Source organism: Esox lucius, chromosome 8 (genome assembly GCF_011004845.1).
Source record: "Esox lucius isolate fEsoLuc1 chromosome 8, fEsoLuc1.pri, whole genome shotgun sequence".
NCBI classification, from domain to species: Eukaryota; Metazoa; Chordata; class Actinopteri; order Esociformes; family Esocidae; genus Esox; species Esox lucius.
The window spans coordinates 11,179,755-11,206,543 of NC_047576.1; the positions used below are offsets into that span (position 1 = coordinate 11,179,755).

Genomic DNA, 26,789 nt, shown 5'->3' on the forward strand with positions numbered 1-26,789 from the left:
GCATTAGTGAGAGAACAAAGACTGTCAGGATCAGTCATCAGTTCTGTAGAACCAGTCCAGATTAGTCACCATCAGCTCTATAGAACCGGTCTGGAGGACCTGCCATCAGCCCTAAAGAATCAGTCTGGATCTGCACTCAGCCCTACAGATCCAGTCTGAATCTTCAGCTCTATAGAACTGGTCTGGAGGACCTGCCATCAGCCCTATAGAATCAGTCTGGATCTGCACTCAGCCCTACAGAACCAGTCTGAATCTTCAGCTCTATAGAACTGGTCTGGAGGACCTGCCATCAGCCCTACAGAATCAGTCTGGATCTGCACTCAGCCCTACAGAACCAGTCTGAATCTTCAGCTCTATAGAACCGGTCTGGAGGACCTGCCATCAGCCCTAAAGAATCAGTCTGGATTTGCACTCAGCCCTACAGAACCAGTCTGAATCTTCAGCTCTATAGAACCAGTCTGGAGGACCTGCCATCAGCCCTAAAGAATTAGTCTGGATCTGCACTCAGCCCTACAGAACCAGTCTGAATCTTCAGCTCTATAGAACCGGTCTGGAGGACCTGCCATCAGCCCTACAGAATCAGTCTGGATCGGCACTCAACCCTAAAGAATCAGTCTGGATCTTCAGCTCTATAGAATCAGTCTGGAGGACCTGCCATCAGCCCTAAAGAATCAGTCTGGATCTGCTCTCAGCCCTACAGAATCAGTCTGGATCTGCACTCAGCCCTACAGAACCAGTCTGGATCTGCACTCAGCCCTACAGAACCAGTCTGGATCTGCACTCTATAACCAGTCTGGAACGGCAAGCAGCCCTTTAGAACCATCAGAGTTATGTACCTCAAATGAGTGACACCTAGATGTTCCCTCCTCTCACACCTGGATAAATCCCTTTGTATTGAATAACCGCTAGCCCAAACTGCTTGTCGGCTCAATAGCTGCTATTGAGCAGTCAATACCTCTGGTGTGTTTGTGTACATTTTGCAGAAGCTCCCATCCAGAGTGACTTACAGGAGCAATTAGGGTTAAATGAATTGCTCAAGGAGAGAGCGGCAAAATGACTTCACGCTGGCTCTTGGATTCGGTCATGCAACTTTTCGGTAACTGGTCAGATGCGCTTTCTGTCGCCCTTATATTTGTAGGAGTGTGTGTGCATGTATTTGCATTATGCAGAGAGGATCACTGTGAACCAAGGAACAGAAGTACACAGAACCCCTGGGATGTTGCCAGAGGCAGCCTATGTTCTATACATAGATCAGTTAACCACGATCAAAGACATGCTCTCTCCCACACAATACTTCCTGAATTGGTCTGGCCTGGAAAAGAAAGACACAAAATGTGCAGTGCTCTATGAAAGACTTAGAGGGAGTTGAAAACCGATAAGCCCCTAAAATGAATACTAATGAATAAAACAAACAGTGTGCTCTCATCATAAAACATACAGCTATCTTCGTCTTACAGTATATTTAATATTGCTGGCAGATGAGGGGAATGTGTTGTGGAGCTCAGTCATTAGTATTCAACCTGCCTTGATATGATTGACATTTCCCCTCCGCCTGGATTTAATGCAGCTAAAGGCTGAGAGAAGTGGACCAAGCAAAGATTCAACATATCTTTGCACAATTTGCATATTATTCCTCAAAGGATTCTAAGGGAAATCAATAAAAATAAATGTCCAAAGGTGACAGTGTCTATTATGATTAAACACATGCACACACACAACACAAGTGACATTATCTTTCTGAGCAGATAAGAGGGGCTTTAAGTTTCACATGGCTACCAGATACATCTGATGAGCACGTTAACAGCCTCGTGCAACGGTTAGGGAGTGAGTCAGACCACCCCTCCATCTGGAACTACAGACCCTGACGACAGGTTCCTGGGTTTCAGAAGCATGGTCTCTTACGTTGTGGTGAGGTCTGGTCAGATTGAAAGAGCATTGAGGCCCTCTACAACTACACCGGAGTTGAGCTCAGATGGACAAGTATGAACTCAACCAAGTCAGTGACTGTCACCGTTTGGGAACATTTCCTCCCACATCGAGGAGAGCATTTATAGATGCAGCTAGGCTGTGTTCTGTTTAGGTGAAAAACAAAGGTAATTTCGCTGAAAAAGAATGATTCGAAATAATACTGCCAATGCTTGGTTTCATACAGCGCCTTCGAAAAGTATTCAGACCCCTACCCATTCTTCACGTTTGGCTGTGATATGTCATAATATCTGTAACATGTTTGGTAAGGTGTGGATATAGTAAGCCTATGTCTTCTAACTGTACATGCAACAACACTTCATTGGCACTTATTGTACATCCCCCAGGAACCCTGTAGCTCCCCTTTAATAAACTATACTGTTTTGTAGTGAAGTTCTTTGTATTTCACAGCTTGAAATAACATTCAATTAACTTAAATCTATCCATGACACATGAAATACTCTCCAAACTGCGGATAATTAAGATCCAAGGGAATACATGACAAAATGGAGGGAATGAAAACAACAATTTAGGCAATTAATCAATAGAATCAGAAAGAAAATGAATTCATAAATGTGTGTGTGTGTGTGGGGGGGGGGGGGTTAATAAATAAAATTGAGGGAATTAATAAATAAAATGTAGAGAATTAATAAAACATCTGAGGGAACAGATTAAAAAAATGGAGGAAATAAATAAATAATTAAGGGGAACGGAATAACCAAGACCCCCTAAGGGGTTTCTGTAGAAACGGGTGACGTAGTACACCAACAACTTGGATCTGTTTTCATCATCAGCACTGCTTTCACAATACCTGGCTGAATGTGTACAGAAACACTGCTGAGAGTGCTTGAAGTTTGAAAACTGAATGTTTTCTCTCTGCCTCATGGCAAAATGTGTAGAGTTGCAAGATATTAGGTTTAAAGCTCCAACAATAAAAATATCTGTGCCCCGGGACAATATATTTAGAATTGCAGGAGGATTAGCTGAAAAACTGCAAAATGATCTGTCCCTTGCCAAGAGGTGGGCATTTAAAATATCTCTTCCTAGGGCAAAATAAGCAATTTTTCTTGTGTTATCAGAAAAGGGATCGCTGGGCCTAATAAGTTTGACAACCACTCCTCTATATGACAAGGCAGTAACACCTCCAGAGTGAGGCTTAAAACATAACAGCCCAGAACACCTTTTCATCAACACACAGAATAACAAAACATTGTTACATCGAATATTATTATGACCCCGAGTACAATTCATGTATCAATTTATTAAATGAATCAATAAAGACATGAAACAGCTGGCCATTTCATGGTGGTAAACCTTTATGAATAACATCCACATGTTCAGAGTACAGATGGGTGGGATGTGTTCCGACTACATGCATTCATGTGTTTATGTTGCACGTGTATTTTCGATGGACAGATCCAGGATCCGGTTGACTGGGCTAGTGCAACACATGCATGGGACCTAATGAGAAAAGGATGTCAACCCTCTGGTACTCACACAGCCAACGTCTCAGGTCCCTGTTTTCTGGGAGGTGACAGGTTCACAGAGGCTTGTTGTCATCTCACAGTCTATCATACAGAGGGGCTTAGGGCCCAAGCCCTGTAGGTGTCAGACAACCAGCAAGCCAATCAGTCAGCCAGCCAGCCAGCCAGTCATTCTGTGAGTAAGCCAGTCCATCAGTCATCCAGCTCTGTGATGAGTTTAAGAGGGGTCGTGTGACTTATCTGCTGCGTACATGTATCTACCGCAACTCAGATATACCACTCTGATTTTAATGTAGAACAGTTGCCTCAGGGGAGGAAATTGATGGCTATTCTCTACCTATGCTATTTCTGACATAGTAGAAAGAAAGAAATTATCTATTTTTTCCTTGCCTGTCAGAATCGATTAATCAGTGCCAGTGGAAAAACTTAGTTGGTTATATAAGGAGATACTGAGGCTTTAACTGGAGAGACGTTTCTGCAGTAAAGTTAGTGTTGCAAAGGTTTGTCACAACTTATCTAGGTGGGAATATGCTAATTACTGCTCTCTCTCTCTCTTTCTACGTCTCTCTACTATCTGGCTCTATATCTTGATTACATTCAAAAGGCTTTATCGGCATTGGGAACATTTGTTGCAAAGTGGAAAATAAGAAAATAAGTAAAATAAAACACAACAATGTAAATAACAAAAGGAGTAAAACAATAAGAAATGCTAGGAAATCAAAAAGCTCTTCAAATGTTATATTATTATGTACAGTGTTGTGACAATGTACAAATACCTAGTAGGCAGGGCTGTCACCAGTAACCCTGGCCCCCCTGAAGAAATATATGCCTGGGCCCCCTCACTTATAGAAGACACTGACATTATTACCATCAGAGGGCCCTGCCAAGCCATGGGCCCTGTGAATTGTACACACCTTTCCCCGCATTACCTACTGCCCTGTTAGCAGGAATGGAAAATAAACAAAGACAAATATTAGTTATGATTACAATGTTGTTTATGGTTCACTGATTGCCGTTTCCTCATAGCAACAGGTCACAAGTCAGGAAGTCCATGTCTGTTTCCATCTCATCTCGTGGGGCAGTTTGCACAAATCATCTCTCAAGAGCCAGGTCAGCCTATGGCAGTCTATCTAGACAACAAGGCTATGTTCATTAAGTCTGTGTCTTGTCAAGGTTTTTCTTAATTTGGCTATTCAAATTAGTGGGCACAGTTCTAATACTGCTCTGCATGCATTACTTAAGGATTCAGCTAAATTCTGCTGACTGGATCTCAGCTGGGTGTTCCTCCCATTTGGTGATTCCTTGGTTGGTCAGTGGACCTCAGACAACATAAATGGGGCGATGGGTTCTATAACTGACTGAATATTTCAAACCAGGGCCTGAATGGGAAGTGGGGTTTCAGGTAATTTTTGATGGCACAGAAGGCCCTTCTTTCCTTGTGTCTTAGGCCATTCACAAACTCTTTAAGTTACCTGTGGTGCTGATGTTTAGGCCCAGGCAGATGTAATTATCTGATTCGTCTAGGGCAGCAATGACTGTTTGTGATCTTGACATATGGATCTTTTTTGGTATCTTTGTCTTACTAGGAATGACAGAATGTGTTCAGAATGTTTAGGTACCACTGAATGCCCTCCATGTTTGGGGACAGAGGCACTGCAGTTCTGTAATGCAACTGCCAACATTTCTACTGATAATTCTGAACTGATATTATTATTGTTGAAAAGAGTGGATCTACAATTTATTCAGTTGTCTAGCAAGAATTGGATTTGTTTTTGGCCCATTGATCTTTGGTAGATTTCTACACTATCTTCCTTCCATCTGTAGTGTGTCTTAATAGCATGCAGTTTATTAGGTGTTGACTGTGAACGCTTTAGAAGAGACTCTGGGTTGAGATTGGTGATAAAGTAATCTACAGTACCATGGCCTGTTGCTCTGCTCACTGCCGGGCCAAAAATCTCTCTCTAATTTACACTCACCTAAAGGATTATTTGGAACACCTGTTCAATTTCTCATTAATGCAATTATCTAATCAACCAATCACATGGCATTTAGTGGTGTGGTCCTGGTCAAGACAATCTCCTGAACTCCAAACTGAATGTCAGAATTGGAAAGCAAGGTGATTTAAGCAATTTTGAGCGTGGCATGGTTGTTGGTGCTAGACGGGCCGGTCTGAGTATTTCACAATCTGCTCAGTTACTGGGATTTTCACGCACAACCATTTCTAGGGTTTACAAAGGGAAAAACATCCAGTATGCGGCAGTCCTGTGGGCGAAAATGCCTTGTTGATGCTAGAGGTCAGAGGAGAATGGGCCGACTGATTCAAGCTGATAGAAGAGCAACTTTGACTGAAATAACCACTCGTTACAACCGAGGTATGCTGCAAAGCATTTGTGAAGCCACAACACGCACAACCTTGAGGCGGATGAGCTACAATAGCAGAAGACCCCACCGGGTACCACTCATCTCCAATACAAATAGGAAAAAGAGGCTACAATTTGCACGAGCTCACCAAAATTGGACAGTTGAAGACTGGAAGAATGTTGCCTGGTCTGATGAGTCTCGATTTCTGTTAAGACATTCAGAAGATAGAGTCAGAATTTGGCGTAAACAGAATGAGAACATGGATCCATCATGCTGTGTTACCACTGTGCAGGCTGATGGTGGTGGTGTAATGTTGTGGGGGATGTTTTCTTGGCACACTTTAGGCCCCTTAGTGCCAATTGGGCATCATTTAAATGCCACGGCCTACCTGAGCATTGTTTCTGACCATGTCCATCCCTTTATGACCACCATGTACCCATCCTCTGATGGCTACTTCCTGCAGGATAATGCACCATGTCACAAAGCTCAAATCATTTCAAATTGGTTTCTTGAACATGACAATGAGTTCACTGTACTGAAATAGCCCCCACAGTCACCAGATCTCAACCCAATAGAGCATCTTTGGGATGTGGTGGAACGGGAGATTCGTGCCCTGGATGTGCATCCCACAAATCTCCATCAACTGCAAGATGCTATCCTATCAATATGGGTCAACATTTCTAAAGAATGCTTTCAGCACCATGTTGAATCAATGCCACGTAGAATTAAGGCAGTTCTGAAGGCGAAAGGGTGTCAAACACAGTATTAGTATGGTGTTCCTAATAACCCTTTAGGTGAGTGTACACTCTAGAAGTAAGATTCCTTTTTTGTTTGTTTCTCCTATTCTGTTATTATTCTAGCAGTTTGTATTTCTTTATTTTCAGCTATAGTTCTAGTTTGGTATTTCTTGGTTTTCAGTATCTAGTCCTGCATATCTATGTTTACCTTTCTAGTATCTATATCTATGCTCAGTCCTCTATTTAGTCATGGCTTTTGATTGCTGCCATTGGTTTCACCTGTTTTTTTAGTCCTCCGGTTTATAATTAGTTTCTTTATGTAGCTCAGTTCAGCATTCAGTTTCTTTGTCAGGTATTGTAGATTTTGTACCACATACTAAGACTGTAAATCCTGTAATTTTGCCTACTAGTATTTTGACCTTAGCTTTAACCTTGACCTACCTGCCTGTGGCTGATTTTGTACATTTGCCTTCTCTTTCGATTACCTGTTCTTAAATAAACCTGCGATTTGCCTGCCTTGCCCTTATCTGTACAGAAAAAATAAAACATATCAACGTTCACCGTCTGGAGCCAATACCTGTTCCTGACACTGTTCATTTAACATATGGGATTAGAACCACCAATTTTCCGTAACTGGTCCAAACTCTTGACCGCTTGGCCCCTGCATGTATGCCCTCTGTTCACACAGCTCAATGAGGAAAACACTGATGACTGGTCTGTGGCTCACCTATCTGGCCCGTTGATAAGGACATATAAAACCTGTGAATAATAACAATAATAAAAATACAGTGCTTATACGTGTACACCATAACACAATAGGTTTATCTCTGACGGATACACGTCAGCTTCATGCTCCCAGATTTATTGCTCAGCCATCAGGGAGGCTCGGGCCGCAGTGCAAATTGCAGAGGGGAGCAGTGAAGCAGTGGCTGCAGGTTTGTACAACTTGGGGTGTGCGTGCGTGCGTGCGTGGGGTGGGGGCTGTGTTGGCCTGGGAACGGGGCCCTAAAAGCTCATTAATCTCCAGGTCTGTCCACAGCGCGTTAAGCAACAAAGCGTTACACACAACATCCCAGTGCTATTCTCGCTCTGAAAACACACCCTCTCGCTGCCCATAGGAGTTCAGAGCTGTGAGTCTGTGTGTGTATTTGTGGCAGTAGGCCACTGCCTAGCGAGCAGCTCCAATCAGACGCTGGTAATGGCAAATGATTGGGCTGGATCAAGTGATCACGTTGCCAAGGGGAGGTGAGGGAGAGGATCAGAGGTGAAGTAATGAGGCATGGGCAGCAGGTGCAGTCAGCCAATCAGATTCATTTATTAGCGCCCGACGAACAGCCTCATCAGTGTGGCCATCAATCACACAGAAGACATGGGCGGGCATGCACACGAGAAAGCGTGCATGCACATACACGCACGCACACACACACACACACACATCTTCTTTCACTTTATTTTCACTTCCTTATTGTACTAGACTGCAATGGAACTGGCACCGACAAATGCTAAGAAAACACGGCTGCCCAAAGGCATGGATTTCACCTCAACAGTTGTGTAAATGGTCTCTCCCAAAAAGTACTTCAACATAATATTTTCCTCTTCAATAATCATATTGCGATGTAATGACAGGGTCAATTGAGCTTATACAACGCACGGCCCAGAATATATAGAATTCACATTTGCATAATGCTTTTCAACATTTACAAAAAGTTATAAACTATATGTTGTTCTATACTTAAATAGTAGGGTCACATGAATAATATGATTTTAATCTTTAATTTAGTGGCAGTGTGACTAAATAAAAGTAATGCTCGCCTAGGTTCTTATGATTATGCAGCAGCTGAATGTCATTTTAAAACGTGATTATTTAAAGGGGAAAAATGTATGCATCCTAGCATTAGCTGACCTCTACCAGGACCCATTATCTCTACTCTACAACCAGGAAGCAGGCAAATTAATCCATGAGTGTTTCAGGTTCAGTGATTGAGGCTGGTTTTCTGCCTACATACAGACAGATACGGTATCTACCTGATATCAAGATAACTACATATAAAGTATTTCCTATATTTTTAGATGACTTTATGTACTTCTAAAACATCTTATCTTTATGCTACATACATTTTAAAATTGTCTACACACTGACTGCTTGCAGTGTGTGTGTGTGCGTGTGTGTGCGTGTGTATGTGCGTGCGTGTGTTTATGCACATTTGAATAAAAGGGCAAGGACAATTCTGAGTGCATGCAGGAGTATAAAGATGTTATTTGGTATGAGTGATTGTGTTTGCCTGTGACAGGAAAAGAGATGATAGGAGACATTTTTGTGTGAGTGTCAGTGAGAGTACGAGGTAGTCAGGAGGAGAAAAATAAAATGTATACTGGAGAATAAGGCCTGGAGGGCTGGGGGTTTGGTTTCACCCTGATCTCTGCAGTGCAGAGCAATTTCCATACAGACTCCTGCCAAATAACAACACGCTGGAGAAAGGAGAGGCCGAGAGACCTATAAGCAGGGGGAGGGAAGGGCTACAGAGAACATGGGACATTAAACACAAGTCTTAATGCTGCTGTGGTGAGGCGTCGAATGAGCAGGTGGACATTGACACTGTCCAACAGATAGAGAAGCAAACATAACATACTATTTATTTTCAGCACCTAGGGAAATGATAAACCTACACGACAACTAGTTTGTCAGTTATTATGTGCATGGAAGACCATGCCCTCTTTTCACTGAGGTAGTCCAGGGCATGTGAGCAGGGCTGGTTAATAATGTCTTAGTCAATTCTTTGCCTTTCTTTGCTCTTTATCTACAACGGTAACAAACAGAAAGTTTTAAGGACGGATTGAGGATAGATTATTTTTTAGGGCCTATGAGACACTGCTGTGTTGCACATAAACATTGATTTCACATGTAACAGACAGTTTGTTTTTATGTGCATTTACTACATCGGACAGATATATTTTACTTCTTTTAGAAGAGAAGTGGTCTTCCTTATAGCCCAGTAATGAAGCTCCTGTGAGATGTCAAGTAAAACCACTAACACCCCAAAATTCCAGGGCCTTTACTGAGTCTTATTTAGTTATTCATTTGTAGCTCTAACCGTTAGGTCCTAGCGTTCTTTTTTGTGACAAAGTAAAAGAAAACGCAGGCTACTCTGTACAAATGATCTCCATGGAGATCAGCATGTTCCCAAAATCCTTTACTTTCTGAATGTGTAACTTGTTCGTAGTTCAGAGGTTTGGTGTACTACAGACATTTCTGTATTTTTTTCTGTATTTTTAATTTGATCAACCGCGTTCAACGTGCCCACAGTCCAATACAAAACGACATGGTGGATCGGCAAGTCAAACAGAGCGCAAACATGTTATGGAAACACTGACCTCCCTATAACATAATGTGATGACATGGTGCTGTCCAGCTAGAGAGACGCTGAACCTCGGGGTTTACCCACCTTCATCTCCACTGTAAGGGGAGAACAGGGTATGAATAGGACAGAACAGTAGTACATAAGGGATTGCGTCCCTCAGGACATGCTGCACCACATACTTCTGTTCACATTTATCAGCTGAGCTCAGAGAGAGACAGAATGACAGAGAGAGAGAAAGACAGTTGGGCTGAGAGAGGGGAGAGTGAAAGACAGAGGGAAAAAAACTGGGAAAGAAAGTGAGGGAGAGGTGGAGGTGGAGAGAAAGGTGGAAAAACAAAAATAAAAGGAGACAGAGAAGAAATGTATATGGTCAAAATGTTGTTCTCATTATCTGTCCGTAAGTTTATGATTGCGAGGACCTCCTCCACCTCAGGCTCATGTCATCTGTCCAGAAAATCTCAAGATAATACGACACCTTTCCTTCACTCCACTCAGTTTATGCTCCAGACAAAACCATTAAATAATTAACTAATGCGCAACATTCCTCTTTTCTGTTCTGTATATTTGCATCAGACAGAATCTCAGTTTGTTTTACTTAAAATACCACTGGTCCTTTTCATACGTCCACTCTGAACAAAGCGACAGAACGCCCAAAAAATAATATCCCGACGCCAAACTGAGGATGATTTGTGAACACCTGCTCAGATACACACGTGCACGGGCGGGTTAAGATGTTTTCCACAGCACATCTAAAGACAAACCCCATTTCGACAGAACAGATAAAGTCGTCATTGTCAAAAAACCAGGCTGTGTTTATGAATCTGCACAGAGACAATGTCAAAGCTACAGTACGTGCAGCCAAGACGAAAGACTCGACTTGCTGACTTTAAAACTAGCAACAGCTTAAGTATCTGAGACAGTTTGCCAGAAGGGGAAAATGTAATTACTAGGGTTGACAGGATTCTTTGTCAGAGGGAGCCCTCTGCCCTACATATTGTATTCAGACCCAAGCTCCAGACTATCTGTAGGCTGTATGCACAGCACAGGTGTTAGGCCACTATTTCACTATTTCCTCCAACTGAGCAAACATAGTATTATTTGGGAGAACTACAATCATGAATATAAACATGTACATTCAGTGTCTATGGGGGGTTCCTTTTCCTATAGAGGACCCCAACCTGACCCTCCCTCCCCTATGGGCTAATCTCACCCAAGCCCCCTGCTGGCCTCCTCCCCTCCATGCTCTCGGTCCCCCCTCGTCTCATAAATGTTTAACCAACCCAGCAGAAAGGGAACAGAATGTATAATGCATCTCCTCTAAACGCCACATCCCAAAGAATTGCGAACACTAAGAATTGTCTTCCGGCACCTTCTCTAGCCACAGTCCCACCTCCAGAAAATCGTAATTTCTCCTATAACTGTAATGTATGCAGATGGAAATAAGATTGGCTTCCTGCAGAACTGTATGTAAGGCTTACTGGATCAGTCATGATCAATGTAGTAATGAACTGTAATGACTGAAGAACCACAGATGAAAGGGAGGGAACAGAGACAGAACAGTCATACATCCCAGTCCAGAGATGGGGCCTTCAACATGTTCTATTTTGTATTTCAATTTAAAAACAAATAGCTTCTGATAGTGATTCGGTGGTTCTCGGAGGAGACATTTTTGGAATCCCATGGTGTAGAGAGAAAGATGATATGATAATTAAGGTAAAATGTAGAGAGAAAGCTAGACAGCAACAGAAAGAGGAATATGGCAAGAGAGACAGGAGATAAAGGGCTAAGACAAGAGGAGAGGTAAAGAGAAGAGACACATTTTAAAGAGTACAACAAGAGAGAAAACTCCTATTCTCCTCCCATACTTGCCTAGGGAGCATGTGGGGTTGAGTCAATGTGGATACATGCACAGACTTCAGCTGTAATTAACATTGTTTGATATTTGCGAACTCATGCATCAGACTGACAAGTTATGGACTTACGAAGAACGAATGACAAGTAAAACTAAATTCAGCAGAAAGGTTAGAAAGGTAAAAAGGAAGAGCTTGCGTAGCATCATGTAGTCATGAGGTCATAGACTGAAGTGAAGCGTTATGATCACAATTACTTCCCATACATATAAAATGGTCTGGCACATAGGTTACGGCTTATTGTGTGAATCAGTGTGCACAAAGAGTCAGATTATGTGCTGGATGTGTGAATCAGTGTGCACAAAGAGTCAGATTATGTGCTGGATGTGTGACTCAGCTTGCACAAAGAGTCAGATGATGTGCTGGATGTGTGACTCAGCGTGCACAAAGAGTCAGATGATGTGCTGGATGTGTGAATCAGTGTGCACAAAGAGTCAGATTATGTGCTGGATGTGTGACTCAGCGTGCACAAAGAGTCAGTTTATGTGCTGGATGTGTGACTCAGTGTGCACAAAGAGTCAGATTATGTGCTGGATGTGTGAATCAGCGTGCACAAAGAGTCAGATGATGTGCTGGATGAGTGACTCAGCGTGCACAAAAAGTCAGATGTGCTGGAAGTGTGACTCAGCAATGCACAGAGTCAGCGTGCACTGACAGCCCGCAGCAACACAAATGAATCAGATGAACGACCAGTCGTTTTGAACAATAGCAGCACATGAAGAACAAACGGACAGCCGGCTTGGGTAGCAATGAACAATGTGTCGGAACTATTGCTTTGTGGTAGGATGAAATAGTATTAATGAATGTATCAGCTGTTTTCTAATATTTTTAATCAAAATAGGTCACTTGCTGTTTCTGGTAACCCATCTTAGAAAAGCAATTTTACAAAGTTGTTTACCCCGCCCTGTAGTTTGAAAGGCATATCTACAGCGGGCAATTTAATCTCAATGTTTCTGAGGGATTCCAAACTAGCCTTATCTTTAAAACCTATTTAAAACATGAATTTATCAGGATGTATTAATGCGGCAGCAACATTGATTGATCACTGATACACTTAGCCCATACTAGTTTAGTATGATCCCCAAATCAAGTCTACTTCCCCCACATAGCTGTGGTTTGTGTCTCTGTCTGTTTGTGTTTGTATGTTTGTATGTGTCTGTTTGTGGACGGCTGTGTGTGTGTGCGTGCTTCTGTGTTTGTGTGTGGGTGTATGTGTGTGTGTTTGTGGATGGTTGTGTGTGTGCTAGGTGCAGCTTTTGGTCAGTGGATGGCTGATTGATAATCACACCCATGATAATACCTTGTTTCCTAACCTCTGACCCTTGGTCTATGACCCCTCTATGTAAGCAATGACCCCTGAAAACCCACCCCTCTTTATCGACTTAATTGATGGATGGGATCCATAGGCAATGTCTTTGCTCAATCTCTTTGTCTAAAACTGATTACTGTGCTGTGAGTAAAAAGGTTCTAAATTTCCATTCATTTTAGGGGTGCCTGGGGACCTGGGCTTCCCCACAAGAAAGCAAGGCAACCTCATAAGTGATACAGACGCAGTGGCGCCCCCATATAATTACAGCCAGTCCTGTCCGTTACTGGAGGCCAGTAATTCCTAGTCTGTACAATATTTCTTTGCTTTACCATTTTGATTGACTCATGCAGAATGAAAACAAAATTCTTATTTGCAGATTCCTTGTTGACAACGCTAGAAACATTTGAATGTTCATAAACTTGTTTATTTGATTATCACCTCTACACAGCAATATTTTTGCTGATGGTAGACATCATGTTGAGACAGAGTATATAATACGGACAGGCTACAAATAATCTAAGTATCTTAAATAGTCCAGCTTTCTTTTACTAAATCGACAAAATGGCAATTGTTTATTTTATTTTTTCACAAAATTACATTACATCAGTATATTTAATGTAACTATTCAACTGAAAACTGATTATACAATTTTTCAAGCAAAATTATGAAAACATAAGTTTATGTAAAATGACAATAAAACACTTCAGTCAAGAATCCCAGCTATAGATGTAGTACCATCATCGTTTGACTATAAGCAGGAGCCCAAATGTTCCAGCACATAAAACTCAAAGGCAGCTGCCCTCCCAAAATCTTCACCACCTCTGTGTGTCGGCACGGTAAAACATCATGTTCGCTCATACACTAAATAGCCTACATTTACGGTAAATAGAGATATACTGCAGCGAATGTGACCATAGGAAGAAACCTTTTTTTTATATTGTCAGTGTTGCCAGATAGGTAGGTTTCCCCCAAAACTGCCTATTTTTAATAGGTTTGGGGGGTTGATTTACAGATAGGGTTGTATAGTAGATATGGCGTTTTTGCGGATTTCATGATTTACTGTCAATGATCTGGCAACTTTGCTTACAGGTCCTCACAGGTCCTGACGTCGCAGAGATGAGTAAGTGGATCCTAGTTTTCTTTTACACCAAAGCACGTCAAAATATTTACGTGGTAGCAGGGTTTGGGGTACCACCTTAAACTAATTGGTAGCCAGGAAAAACCCTGTAGTAGTACTGTCATAGTTCCTCCTACTCGTAGAAGTACTGTTATAGTTCCTCCTACTATAAAAGTACTGTCATAGTTCCTACTACTATAGAAGTACTGTCATAGTTCCTCCTACTATAGAAGTACTGTCATAGTTCCTCCTACTATAGAAGTACTGTCATAGTTCCTCCTACTAGTAGAAGTACTGTCATAGTTCCTCCTACTAGTAGAAGTAATGTCATAGTTCCTCCTACTAGTAGAAGTACGATCATAGTTCCTCCTACTATAAAAGTACTGTCATAGTTCCTCCTACTAGTAGAAGTAGTGTCATAGTTCCTCCTACTAGTAGAAGTAATGTCATAGTTCCTCCTACTAATAGAAGCACTATCATAGTTCCTCCTACTATAAAAGTACTGTCATAGTTACTCCTACTATAGAAGTACTGTCATAGTTCCTCCTACTAGTAGAAGTAATGTCATAGTTCCTCCTACTAGTAGAAGTACTGTTCTAGTTCCTCCTACTATAAAAGTACTGTCATAGTTACTCCTACTATAGAAGTACTGTCATAGTTCCTCCTACTAGTAAAAGTACTGTCAAAGTTGTCACTTGTAGGCGTCAGATAAACAGCCAAACATGACAGTTAAATGTTATTGAAATATGAACTGCTTCGCCTCTGATGCGTTCGGACATGTTCACTGTAAGTCACTCTGAATAAAAGCTTCTACTAAATGACAAGACTGAAAATGTAAAATGGAACCATTCCCCTTGTGCCATTATCTGTCTTTCTCTCTCCCTCGCTCTTTCTCTGCCTCTTACTCTGTCTCTCTTTCTTTCTCTATGTCTTTCTCAACCTCTCTGTATCTCTCTCTGTGTCTCTCTGTGTCTCTCTGTGTCTCTCTGTGTCTCTCTCTGTCTCTCTGTCTCTCTGTCTCTCTGTGTCATTCTCAGCCTCTCTCTGTGTCTCTCTGTGTCTCTTTCTGTGTCTCTCTGTGTCTCTCACTGTGTCTCTCTCTGTCTCTCTGTCTCTCTGTGTCTTTCTCAGCCTCTTTCTCTGTTTCGTTTTCTCTCTTTCCGTCTCACATTTCCCTTATGTCCCTCTCTCTCTTCTGACCCCTTTTGTTTGTAAGACTGTCCAATTATACAGTCCCTCGGTGTCCTCCTCCTCCAACCCTTACTGAGCTGCTGTCCTCCTGTCCTCCTGCCCTCCTTATCCACCTGTCCTCCTGGCCTTCCTGTCCGGTCATCCTTCTCTTGTCTTTCCTGCATCTACACGCCTCACAGCTACAGTAAATGCATGCACACACAACCTCCAGTGAATGAATGCTCCTGACCTTGATGACCAACCTCTCCCTGACCAGACTGTGTCTCCGTCACAGACGCTTACGTGGCAGGACACAGCCCACAGCCTGACTGGGCTCAGTGTCCTGTTACACAGGCCAGTGGAGAGATGAGCTGCCTGTCTTCCTGGATGTCACAGACACTAAGCATCTCGCTGTCACAGCCGGCTGCACAACTTCCCCATTCAACGCACACTCACCGTTACAGGCTCACCTCTGAGCACAGAACCCTGTCACACACACACACACCTCTGAAACACTGTACGCACACAAACACAGACTGTATGTTTGGATGAGTTAAAGAGCAACACTGACGACAGTGGCCCTGAGGACAAAGTCACGGTGAGACACGTTGTCCTCCCGAAGCTCTTGACCTTTGCCCTCTCCGCAGTGACCTTCAGGTCGTGACTCACCGATCTCACAGCTCTCTCCGGAGTATCCCTGGGGACAGTAGCAGCTGTAGCCGTCGCCCTCCCTCAGACAGCTGCCTCCATGCAGACAGGGGTTGGTCTGGCACGGGTCCTCCTCGGCTGCACAATGGAGACAGAGTTATGTTTAAACCCAGACCAGACACATACACACACGTAGACACACACACACACGCACACACACAGACACAAACACAGACACACACACACCATATCCAGCTCATGGCCGGTGCTCAGCGTCACAGTCAGAATGTTCCTCATCCTTTATTACAGTTTGGTTAAAAAAGGAGGACAAGTACTTCATCCTAAAAGCCACCAGACGCCCCCCTCACTGACACCATGCTGTCTACTGGACACAAAGAAAATCAGGGGAGCCAAAAGAGAGAGAGAAAAAGGCAGACAATCTGAGGGGTTATTGAGAGGAGGGAGAGGGAGACAAACAGGGGGACAGCCTGGCCGTGAAATTGAGACTCTCTACAAGACGACAATTTGGGCAGCTACAGCAGCCTGTCTGCTGCCTGTTTATCATGACGGATACTCGGGGGGGGGGCAATGAGTGCCGCCCGCCAGAGTCCCATTTGATGTCACGGGTCCTCATAACTGACCTGCTCGTTGTCAAGTCAGGCACCCCCGCCCCCCCGCCCCCCCCCCCGGCCGCCTCTTTACATGGTCCATTAGTGCATGGTTGTTTGGTAATAAGCCCTGCTCTTCATGGGGAATGTTTCGGGGATAAACGGTGAGACAGACGACATTAAGTCCAAAATGAAAGGCCCTACTTATCGGAGCGATGCTGGAGTTTGACAAGGACGATTACACAGCAGTAGGCTTTGACGTGGTGTGGCAGAGAGCTAGCTGGATTACGACGCCTGTTATTAGCCAGCCCAGACTTCCAGGCAGAGACACAATGAGACTGCATCTCATCTCCAGCCTTGTAATGCCCAGGCCTCCTTAATCATGTATGAGGGAAAAGACACCCCGTCTGCAGATGTCCAATTCTAGTGTGAGTTTAGGCTGTCTGCCTGCATGAGAGAGCAGTGTGCGCGTGCGTGTGTTTAAGTGTACATGTGTGTGGGCGCGCGTGTGTGTGTGTGTGCGCGTGAGAATGCCATGGTGAAGGTATACGGTGTATCTGAGCGAGTGTGAGCGAGATTCCAACCGGCTCCTGAGATAAAGGGGCTGAGGGTTTGACTTCCTTCCACCATCCTCATGCTGTAGTCATGACACTTTCGTCTGAGAGAAGAAAAAACACGAACGCCTAAAAATCAGCAGCTAAACCAAGAACAACCCCCACACACACACACATGCACACTCCCTGCACACACACACACACACACACACACACACACACCATGAATCCCCCACACACGTGCATAAACACACGCCCACAGAAATTATTATATACATATATTCCTCCACTAGTTCTTAAATGTCCACACACTTGACCACCTCCCCCGCCCACACCCACTCAGTGGCCAGATACATGAGCCACAACCGGCTGGTGTGAGTGGAAGTCTTCACGGAGGCGGCTGGCGACAGTGTTTTAATGGGAGGACAGCGGCGTGGGCTCAACGGCACGATGGCGTCGCCACTCACAAACACACAGACAGGGAAGTGCAGCCGCGCTACCGGGGACAGTCAGGCTGCCTGTCGTTCCACGGCGGCTCCACAGCTAGCCTACTGACACCGTACCTTCATCTAACACGGGTTTCCACGGCAGAGGCGCAATCCCGCGGGCACGGGCAGATGCGGTTGTGTGGATTAGAATGAACGGACATTCTGTTGAGGGTGAGGGATACTTCATAAGGGCAAGTGGAAAAAGGCTAAACTGGAACTAAATAAAAATCAGAACGTGGGAGAATTCAGTAGAAATGTCCCAACGCTGGTGTCCCTTGAACGATCCCCGGTAGGGTTCATTCCTCTGCTGGCATTGTCTGTGCTGGTCACCATGACTGTGATTAGAGCACACGAGGACAGGACACCTCTCTCAAGCTCAGACGGCTGTGTCTATGCACGTGTTTCAATGTGTGTGTTAATGTGAGTGAGTGTGATTATGTGTGTGGGAGTGTCCACGTGTGTATGTATGTGTGTGTGCGTGTGTGTGTGTGTGTTTGTGTGTGTTTGTGTGTGTTTATGCACCTGCGGCCCAGGCTAGCTGGGCAAGTAATGAAGCAACTGCTGAGTGGAAGTGAGAAGGAGTGCTCTGACTCAGTCTTTTAGGGAGAGCTCAGAAGAGATGACACCCAGCAGGGAAGCCCAAAAGAGCCACTAGCGCTACTTCAGACCCATTATCCCTGCATGAAAGCAAAACTGAAAGGCCCCTCTTACAACATGAAAACGATCTTCTGTGCAAGCAGAGGTGTAGATCGTCAGCCTCCTGCACAAAACAAAAACAAACTGCACTTCGACTAGATCATTAATAACTTCGCTATAACGGAACTAAATACAGCTTAACGAATGTGTACACTCCTAACGATGAGGTGTCTGGAGTAGAAGTGGCGCTCCATACTCCACAGACTCTAAAGCACAGAGAGACCAAGGCAGGCCTGGTATCAAGAAATACAACATTGATCCAATTCTCACACAATTAGTCACGACTTATTACACCCAAATGGGATTGTGCTTCTCACCATCTGTTTACACACACTACTGAGACTGCGGACGGGGCATCCAGGTCATTCATACACTAGAGGTATTACTAAAACAGTGAACACACTCATACACACACTTACACAAACATACACGTGCACTCAGAAATCCTTGTATGTAACAGGGACTGCAGTGTGTGTATGTGTGTGTGTGTGTGAGACTTTAGGAGAGCAAAGGAAAGAAAGCAAAGGAGAGACAAAGCCAGATTGAAGGACAGAGAGAGAGGGATATAGAGACTGAATAATAGAGAGAGAGAGAGCGTGATGGATGGAGAGAAAGAGAGGCAAGGAGAAAGGGAGAAAGACAGACAGAAAGCAATAGCGATGGAGTGATAGAGTAAAAATGTGAGACTGTGAGTGGAGACAGAGAGTGAATGAAAGAAAATGAAAGAAGGAGAAATAGAGAGCAAAGGTGAAGGAGAGAGAAAGAGAGTGGAGAGGTAAAGGTGTGAAGGTGACAAATGAAATGAAACAGAAAAAGAGAGAGAGAAGAACAGAAAGAGATAGAATGAAGGAGAGGACACGAGATAGCAGAAAGGCCAGGGAGAAAAGAACAGGGGGATCTATCCTAGTTTTTCCTTCTTCATGCTAGCTGTTGGCTTATGATTAATTATACACTCCTCTTAAAATAGCCCTTCTCCTGCATTCTCTCTCTCCATATCTCCCTCTGCTTTGACTGACCTGGCACAGACACTGCAGGTCCATCCTCTCTGTGAGTCTACACTCAGGACAAAGCATTGTGGCATAGCAGGAAGATGCTCCTTCATTGGATTCACGTCCAGTACATGTGTTTGAAATGGACTAGGAGACTACAGACGCTAACAACAATTCATATTGCGGTATGGGAATTATAGGCGTGCAAAATAATTCTATTGACATACACACATTAATCTCTACACAGGTACACCAACTTACACACAGGTAGACACACACACAACCAAACACACACACACACACACACACACGCACTCAATCCTCCATCCCTGTGGGAGTTACTAAACCTTGTAATAGCTTTTCCAGAGACAAGGATCATGGGGTTGGCTTGTTCAAATGCATCTCTACAAGCATGATAAGCCCCTGCCTCTAACCAGCAACACAGCTGGGTTTTAAACTTTAATGCCATGCTGGAGAAAATGTACTGAACCACAAACATTTCTGACAGCTGAAAAGATGGTTACATTACACCACAGGGGTCTGAGGAAATATCCATGACAACCTAGTCAAATGCGACCTGAAACACGGCTCCCTAAAGGATCCAGAAATATGACTCCCCTGTAGATACTAAAACATGACTCCCCTATAGATACTGAAACATAACTCCCCTATAGATACTGAAACATAACTCCCCTATAGATACTGAAACATGACTCCCCTATAGATACTGAAACATGACTCCCCTGTAGATACTAAAACATAACTCCCCTATAGATACTGAAACATGACTCCCCTATAGATACTGAAACATAACTCCCCTATAGATACTGAAACATGACTGCCCTATAGACACTGAAACATGACTGCCCTATAAAAACCTGGGTCCGTTTCCTGGATGAATATTACAGCCACTGTTAGTTTCTGTCTCTTAGTGCTGCTGCAATAGACAGCACTGGAACTATGTATAAACTCTAGTCATATCATAAATATTACGGTCTCCTGTCCCATTTAGAGTAAGGGATCTGGGGCCATACTGTGTATTACTGTACATCTCCCCACTGACAGTAAATGATCTGGGGTCAGTGAGTACTGTACATCTTCCCATCTCCCCACTGACAGTAAATGACCTGGGGTCAGTGAGTACTGTACATCTACCCATCTCCCCACTGACAGTAAATGACCTGGGGTCAGTGAGTACTGTACATCTACCCATCTCCCCACTGACAGTAAATGACCTGGGGTCAGTGAGTACTGTACATCTACCCATCTCCCCACTGACAGTAAATGACCTGGGGTCAGTGAGTACTGTACATCTACCCATCTCCCCACTGACAGTAAATGACCTGGGGTCAGTGAGTACTGTACATCTTCCCATCTCCCCACTGACTGTAAATGACCTGGGGTCAGTGAGTACTGTACATCTTCCCATCTCCCCACTGACTGTAAATGACCTGGGGTCAGTGAGTACTGTACATCTTCTCATCTCCCCACTGACAGTAAATGACCTGGGGTCAATGAGTACTGTACATCTTCCCATCTCCCCACTGACAGTAAATTACCTGGGGTCAGTGAGTACTGTACATCTACCCATCTCCCCACTGACAGTAAATGACCTGGGGTCAATGAGTACTGTACATCTTCCCATCTCCCCACTGACAGTAAATGACCTGGGGTCAGTGAGTACTGTACATCTTCCCATCTCCCCACTGACAGGGCAGACATACTGCACACTTCACTCACTGCAGATGAGGCTACAATTACTGCAAAGCAAGCTGAATGCCCACACCCTGGGAATAGGAAACCTATTTCTCCTGCAATCTCCTCTTTCTGTGGTGTAGATCCAATGCAATCTCAGCACACTGCAATAAGAGTGATTTAGAGGTTGCCGGGTTGTTGCCGAGATCCTGCTACACATAGATGAGGGAGAGCGAGAGTGACAGAGCGAGAGAGGGGGGGGTAGAGAGATGGAGGGAGTGACAGTGAGGTGTGTGGGGGGAAAGAGAGGATAAGAGAGGGAGAGAGAGAGAGAGAGAGAAAGGACAAGTGTTGTAAGAAGTGAGTAGATTGGTTTGCTGTGTACTCTGTCAGAGCTTCATTGGTTGGTAAAGCCTGGCAGTATACTTGCGGTCAGTCAGTCAGCCTAGTGTCTATAGAAAGGCTGACCTCTGTGGTTGGGCTGGGCAGCACCAATCACCATACTGTTGCTATATTTTCCTTAACCCATTCCTTCAGCTGCCAGTCAAACCATGTAGCTCCTTACTGCAGTTTGCGACTGTTAAGGGAGTACAGTCAATACCAGTGGACAGCTCCAGCCCTGCTGGTTTTAGAGCCTCCTTAATGATGAATTGACAAAGGAATGTAACAGATTTAAAACACAGCCCGCTGGTTTCCAGGTATAACAGACAAACTCTTTATACCTGTATACACATTGGATATATATTGCTTTTCAGATCCACATACATAGATGGTGATGGGGCCTCTAGAAGCAATTTTACATAATGCAATGTTCTGGAGAGAGCCGATGTAACCAGCTGGATGAAAATCAATTTGACTGCTATAACCCTTTTTTCATGAAATAATGTGAATGCACTAGAACTGATGCACATCAATAAATGCGACAGTGACAAACTCACTGGAAAACAGTTTCAATCGACTCTGGGTGCACTAAAGCACATTAGATTAATACACTTGGAAGAGTTGGTTCTAACTCAATTCTAATGTTGACTTTTTCGTATGGAAAACTGTATCAAGTGAATTAAGGGTGTATGCTCAGGTTTTGAGCGTTGAGCCCTACAGTCAACAGTAAAAGCATTAAAAGTAAACAAAACTTCACCATTTACATATGTTCTGTCATCCAAATAAGAAAAGTATCTAAGGACACTACGGAAAGTAATAAGCATGTACATTTGCATGTATGTGAGTGTGTGTGTTTGTGAATGTGTCTTTTCTCAGCACCTAATATTATCTCCTTCACCCGTTTGTGTCTCTTATACAGAAATGTCTAAATCGTATGTTCAACATTCATCAGTTGTTTTAAATGTACATGTACAGTATATAAAGTGATGCTGGGGAAAGGGGGCTTTTGGTTGTGACGTATGCAAATTCCAATATTACCTAAACTAGCAAAAAATTCATTATTTTCATTGTAAAAGTTTGCTTCTCACACTGAAACTGGCATTTCTATGTAAGTAATAATTGTCTTTAAATCATTATGGGAAACAGGAACTGGGAAGAGTTAACTATTTTGGACTGCTCATGTTCCCATGTGGGGCAACAGAGCTGTTCATGTGTTTTAAACACTCCCACACTATCTTGAAAAGACATGCGGAAAAAGCAAGTGTGGAAATGTGATCAGAAAATTCCTCTCCAACCCATGCTTTCAGCGGGCCACAGCAAATTGTACGAAACATGTACGAAATTGACTGAAACATGGATACATTTTCCTCCCGGGCACTTCTTAAATCTATTTTTGCTCAGAACCCTATGATCCAAAAGTAAAACCTTTCCATCTGCCCCAACCCCTCACATCTCACTCCAGCTCGTGCACACACACACACAAACACACAAACACACAAACACACACACACACACACACACACACAGGCATTATCGAAATTTCATGACACTAACAATTAGCTCCACATGAGAGCTGGATCAGTTAAACCAGACAACATTTACCACCCAAGACCACCTCCTAGCATCACAGTAAATTAACGGGGAAAGAAGCAACAAGCGCCAATGCCGACCGGCTACTCAATAGAGGCCAATTTAAGAGACTACGAAACAAGAGTGATGGCCAAATTGGGATATTGTTGCTACAAGGGCATTTTGCAGTGAGCCTAAATAAATTGCATTATACGAGCTGTCACACTCCTGAGAAAATAATCCATCCTTCCTTATCATCACAAACACATTCTGCTAGCTTTGTTTTCCTCGCAGCAGTAGATTGTTTTACCCCATCTTCACATTCTCCAGGAGAAAAGGCTAGGACAGTTTCAGAAAAACAGAGACACATTCGGTAAACACACACACATAACCTCTCAGCACCAGCCATGTGCACCGATCACTTTAAATCAGTGCAGCCACAGAAGGAGGGGAGTGGATGTTGAATCTCTGATAACAGGCGTAGCCGAGCCAGAGAGATGGAGGAGAGGAGCCTCCCATTCGCCCTGGCTGTTCTGTTTCTGCTCCACCGTGGTCAGAGCCTACAGCCTCGGTAACAGGAGTACCGGCTACGGGCTCCACGAGCTAACAGCGAAGTACGGCTAAACAACCCCCCCCCCCATTGCCCTCTGTTCGGCTGGCGCTCTCTGGGTGCCGCTCGGCGTCCACAGCCTGACCGCCCTCCCCTATAGCTGGTCGCACAGCCCTCAAGAACAGCTGGGCTCCGTTTCTCAGACGAAAAAAATAAAAAACTCTCTGAATTAATCTGCTTTGACCTTGACGTCGACACATCGCAAGACATTTCTCACAGCCAACAGAAAACAAATACAGTACATCTTTGCTGGACTGTAGACGGCCTCCTTGAAGTTGTACAGAATTCTGTATGCATAAGAAAGACATATACGTATCCATCATTATTTCTGTGTGAATGTCAGAGAGAGGTGTGGATGGGATTTTTTCTGTGTCAGAGAGAAGTGTGGAGAGACAGAAGATGGCAGATAGGAGAAAGAATCAGGTTGTCTGTTCCTCTGCCTAGTCTCTTTGTTCTCCTGGGGGGATAGAAGTGGTGGTGAAATGACAGATCAGAGGAGTCCTTACGCATAATCAGATAGGACTAACTACAGTACCCTAACCTCCATCCAGGTCAGAGCTGCAGCACAGTGGGACAAAGCCTCTATTGAAGGTTTATATTCCATAGACAGCCAGCAGCCTGCAGTCCGACAGCTTCATTTCCTACCTTGTGGGACAGGGAGATGCTGTGATTTGCAGGTTTATAAAATCCACCCACAGGCATTAACGCGCTGTAAAAAACAAAACAATAAGCCAACTGATACACTTTAAAACAAAATAAATCAAATCAATGTCACTTTTTAATAGGACGATACATGACTGGATGGAGATGCTTTTGTTTATGGCCATCTTAAAAAATATGACCAACAATAAAAGTAGAGATACTGTAATTGTAGATGAAACAATCCAAATCTTCAGAGGGTGACAGTGTGAGGTGTGTACTGAGGCTATATCTTCCATAGAGACAGTTTGTTCACAAAAATGTTTTGCCCACAGAGACAGATAATGTGATGCTAGGTTGGTGAAGTCATGCTAGGCTAGGGAAATAGGCCCTTCGCCAGACAGAGGGATTTTATTCTTCCTATATCTTCTCTCTGCTGTCTCTTTCTCCATGACCCGGAAACCAATACTCTGTATGGTTGAGTGCTCAAGGATTGTGTATATTTGTTAGAAGGCTTTTGGAAGAGTGTCTAGGATACTAATTTGTATTCTAAGAGTTTTGAAATGTGCCACACACCTTTCAATTCTGTTTTTGTTTTTTTGTAGGAAAAAGCATGTGTAAGTCATGGTAAATTATTCAAATTTACATTAACACAAATATAATGTGCTGTCAGATTCTGATGTAATATGAGTTTGTTTAGAGTGTTCTCACATTTTTAACATGCTTTAGACATTTTATAATGATGAATGAAGTGTTGACATCAAAATGTGAAATGCAAGTGTCTCTGTAACAAAACAAAATAACAAATTACTGTTTGTGGCTAATTGTGCTTTCCAGACATTTGTCAACTTGCAGCACAGTCAAGGCTTGAATCTAGACCATTCTTGGAACAACCTTTAATCTCACTTTAGGAATGTTAGTGCCATATCCTATTCCCATTACTCTGTTGGTAAGGGTTTGTAATATGTGTTTGAAAAGTACTGTACGTATTAGGTTATATTGTGCCTTCTACACAGAGGATACAGTGTTTCGCCTTCACTCTGCTGTGCATCTCAGTCCTACATGACCTTCAGTGAGGAGCACTTTACACCAAAGCAACAATTCTCTCAGAGGAGCAGATACGCCCACTCTATAAACAACATTTTACTGAAGAAAAAGCCCATCCGACAGCATGTTAACTGAAAACATTTTAGTCGCAATGCATACTATTTCATAATGTAGGATATCATAAACCTAAAATAAAACAGGAAGGGCATCATTATCTGGTAAATGCGTTCCTGTATGAAGAGGGAAAGTCTCATACCCAGAAGAGCAGGTGTTGTTTACTACTCTTAAAGGAGAATAACGGTAAATATGGAACGTGTCACTTTAGAATAGTAAAGAAAATCAAGAAAAAAGGAACGTTCTGCCACAAAGGAAAAATGAAATATGAAAATCCCAATCGATTCTGGTATATTGCGTAACATTTTTGTGATACATTTGTCGAAGGTTCATAATTTGATGTTTTCTGACATCTAGGAAACAGCTGCCCTGTGGATTTCCTGTTCATCCGTGCAGTATAACTGTGGCCAAGCAGAACAACTAACGAGGGAACTCATTCATCATTCAAAACAAAAAGGAGGTCCTTTTTCACAGTACAAAAGATTGAAATGATAGCACAACATTATCTTTAGTGATTGCAGCAGTTTGACCACTCAGAAAGCATTACTTATGTATTTTCTGTGATATTTTTCCTTGATTTTCATTATTCTAAAGGTCTGCCATGTAATTCAGTAGAGGGAAGAGCTGGTTTACTGTGTGACAAATGTTAATCTCCCTGCCTGAGAAAACTGCACATTGACAGACTGTCCAACAATGAGTTTGAAGGATTTATTTAACCCAGGAAAAACAATTTACCCCATGTTATTTCAATTTCTTTGGCGATTAAGGCCCTCTCCATTGCAACATCTTCCAGCAGACTTGGCACAGTCAATGTCATGACGTGATCTCCATCGCACATCTGATGCCATTCAAGTGTTTATAAACCGTAATCCTCATGCGCCGAAGTGAATACATCCTCGGGTGTTCTACCTGCATTAAGCACATAGGTTGTCATAGACCAATTACAAAACACAAGCGTGATTCAAACCCTGTTTGACGCAGCTATTCAGCCCTCCCCCCGCCAGATACACTTTAAATATTTGCCATTGTTTGCTAGTCAGCTCATTCTCAACATTGGTTTCTTCCTTTGTGTTTTTCTTGTCTAGTCACCAGCACAAAAAAGCCAAAGCTCAGCACAATCAGCCTAACGCTGTTCCACCCTGTTCCACCATGGAGAACAGTTCCCCCAAGGCGCCACTTTACAAATCCCCATTTATTAAATAAGCACCCGGCAAAGAGCATGGAATTATATCCAGCATAAATGTTTGATATGGAAAATGTCAGAATAAAAGTGTGGAATAGAATAGAAGACCAGAGGGGGTGATGGAGAGGACCGATGATTGAATGGTCGAGGTTTTGC

General features: G+C 43.3%; 1 protein-coding gene across 1 annotated transcript in view; it reads right to left on the minus strand.

Annotated features, from left to right (window-relative positions):
- Window positions 1-26,789, minus strand: part of ncanb (neurocan b) — a 143,113-nt gene that overhangs the window by 34,710 nt on the left and 81,614 nt on the right. Inside the window, exon 10 of the mRNA XM_010871573.3 lies at window positions 16,082-16,198. Coding sequence (XP_010869875.2) covers window positions 16,082-16,198 — 117 coding nt within the window. The remainder of the gene's footprint in view (window positions 1-16,081; window positions 16,199-26,789) is intronic.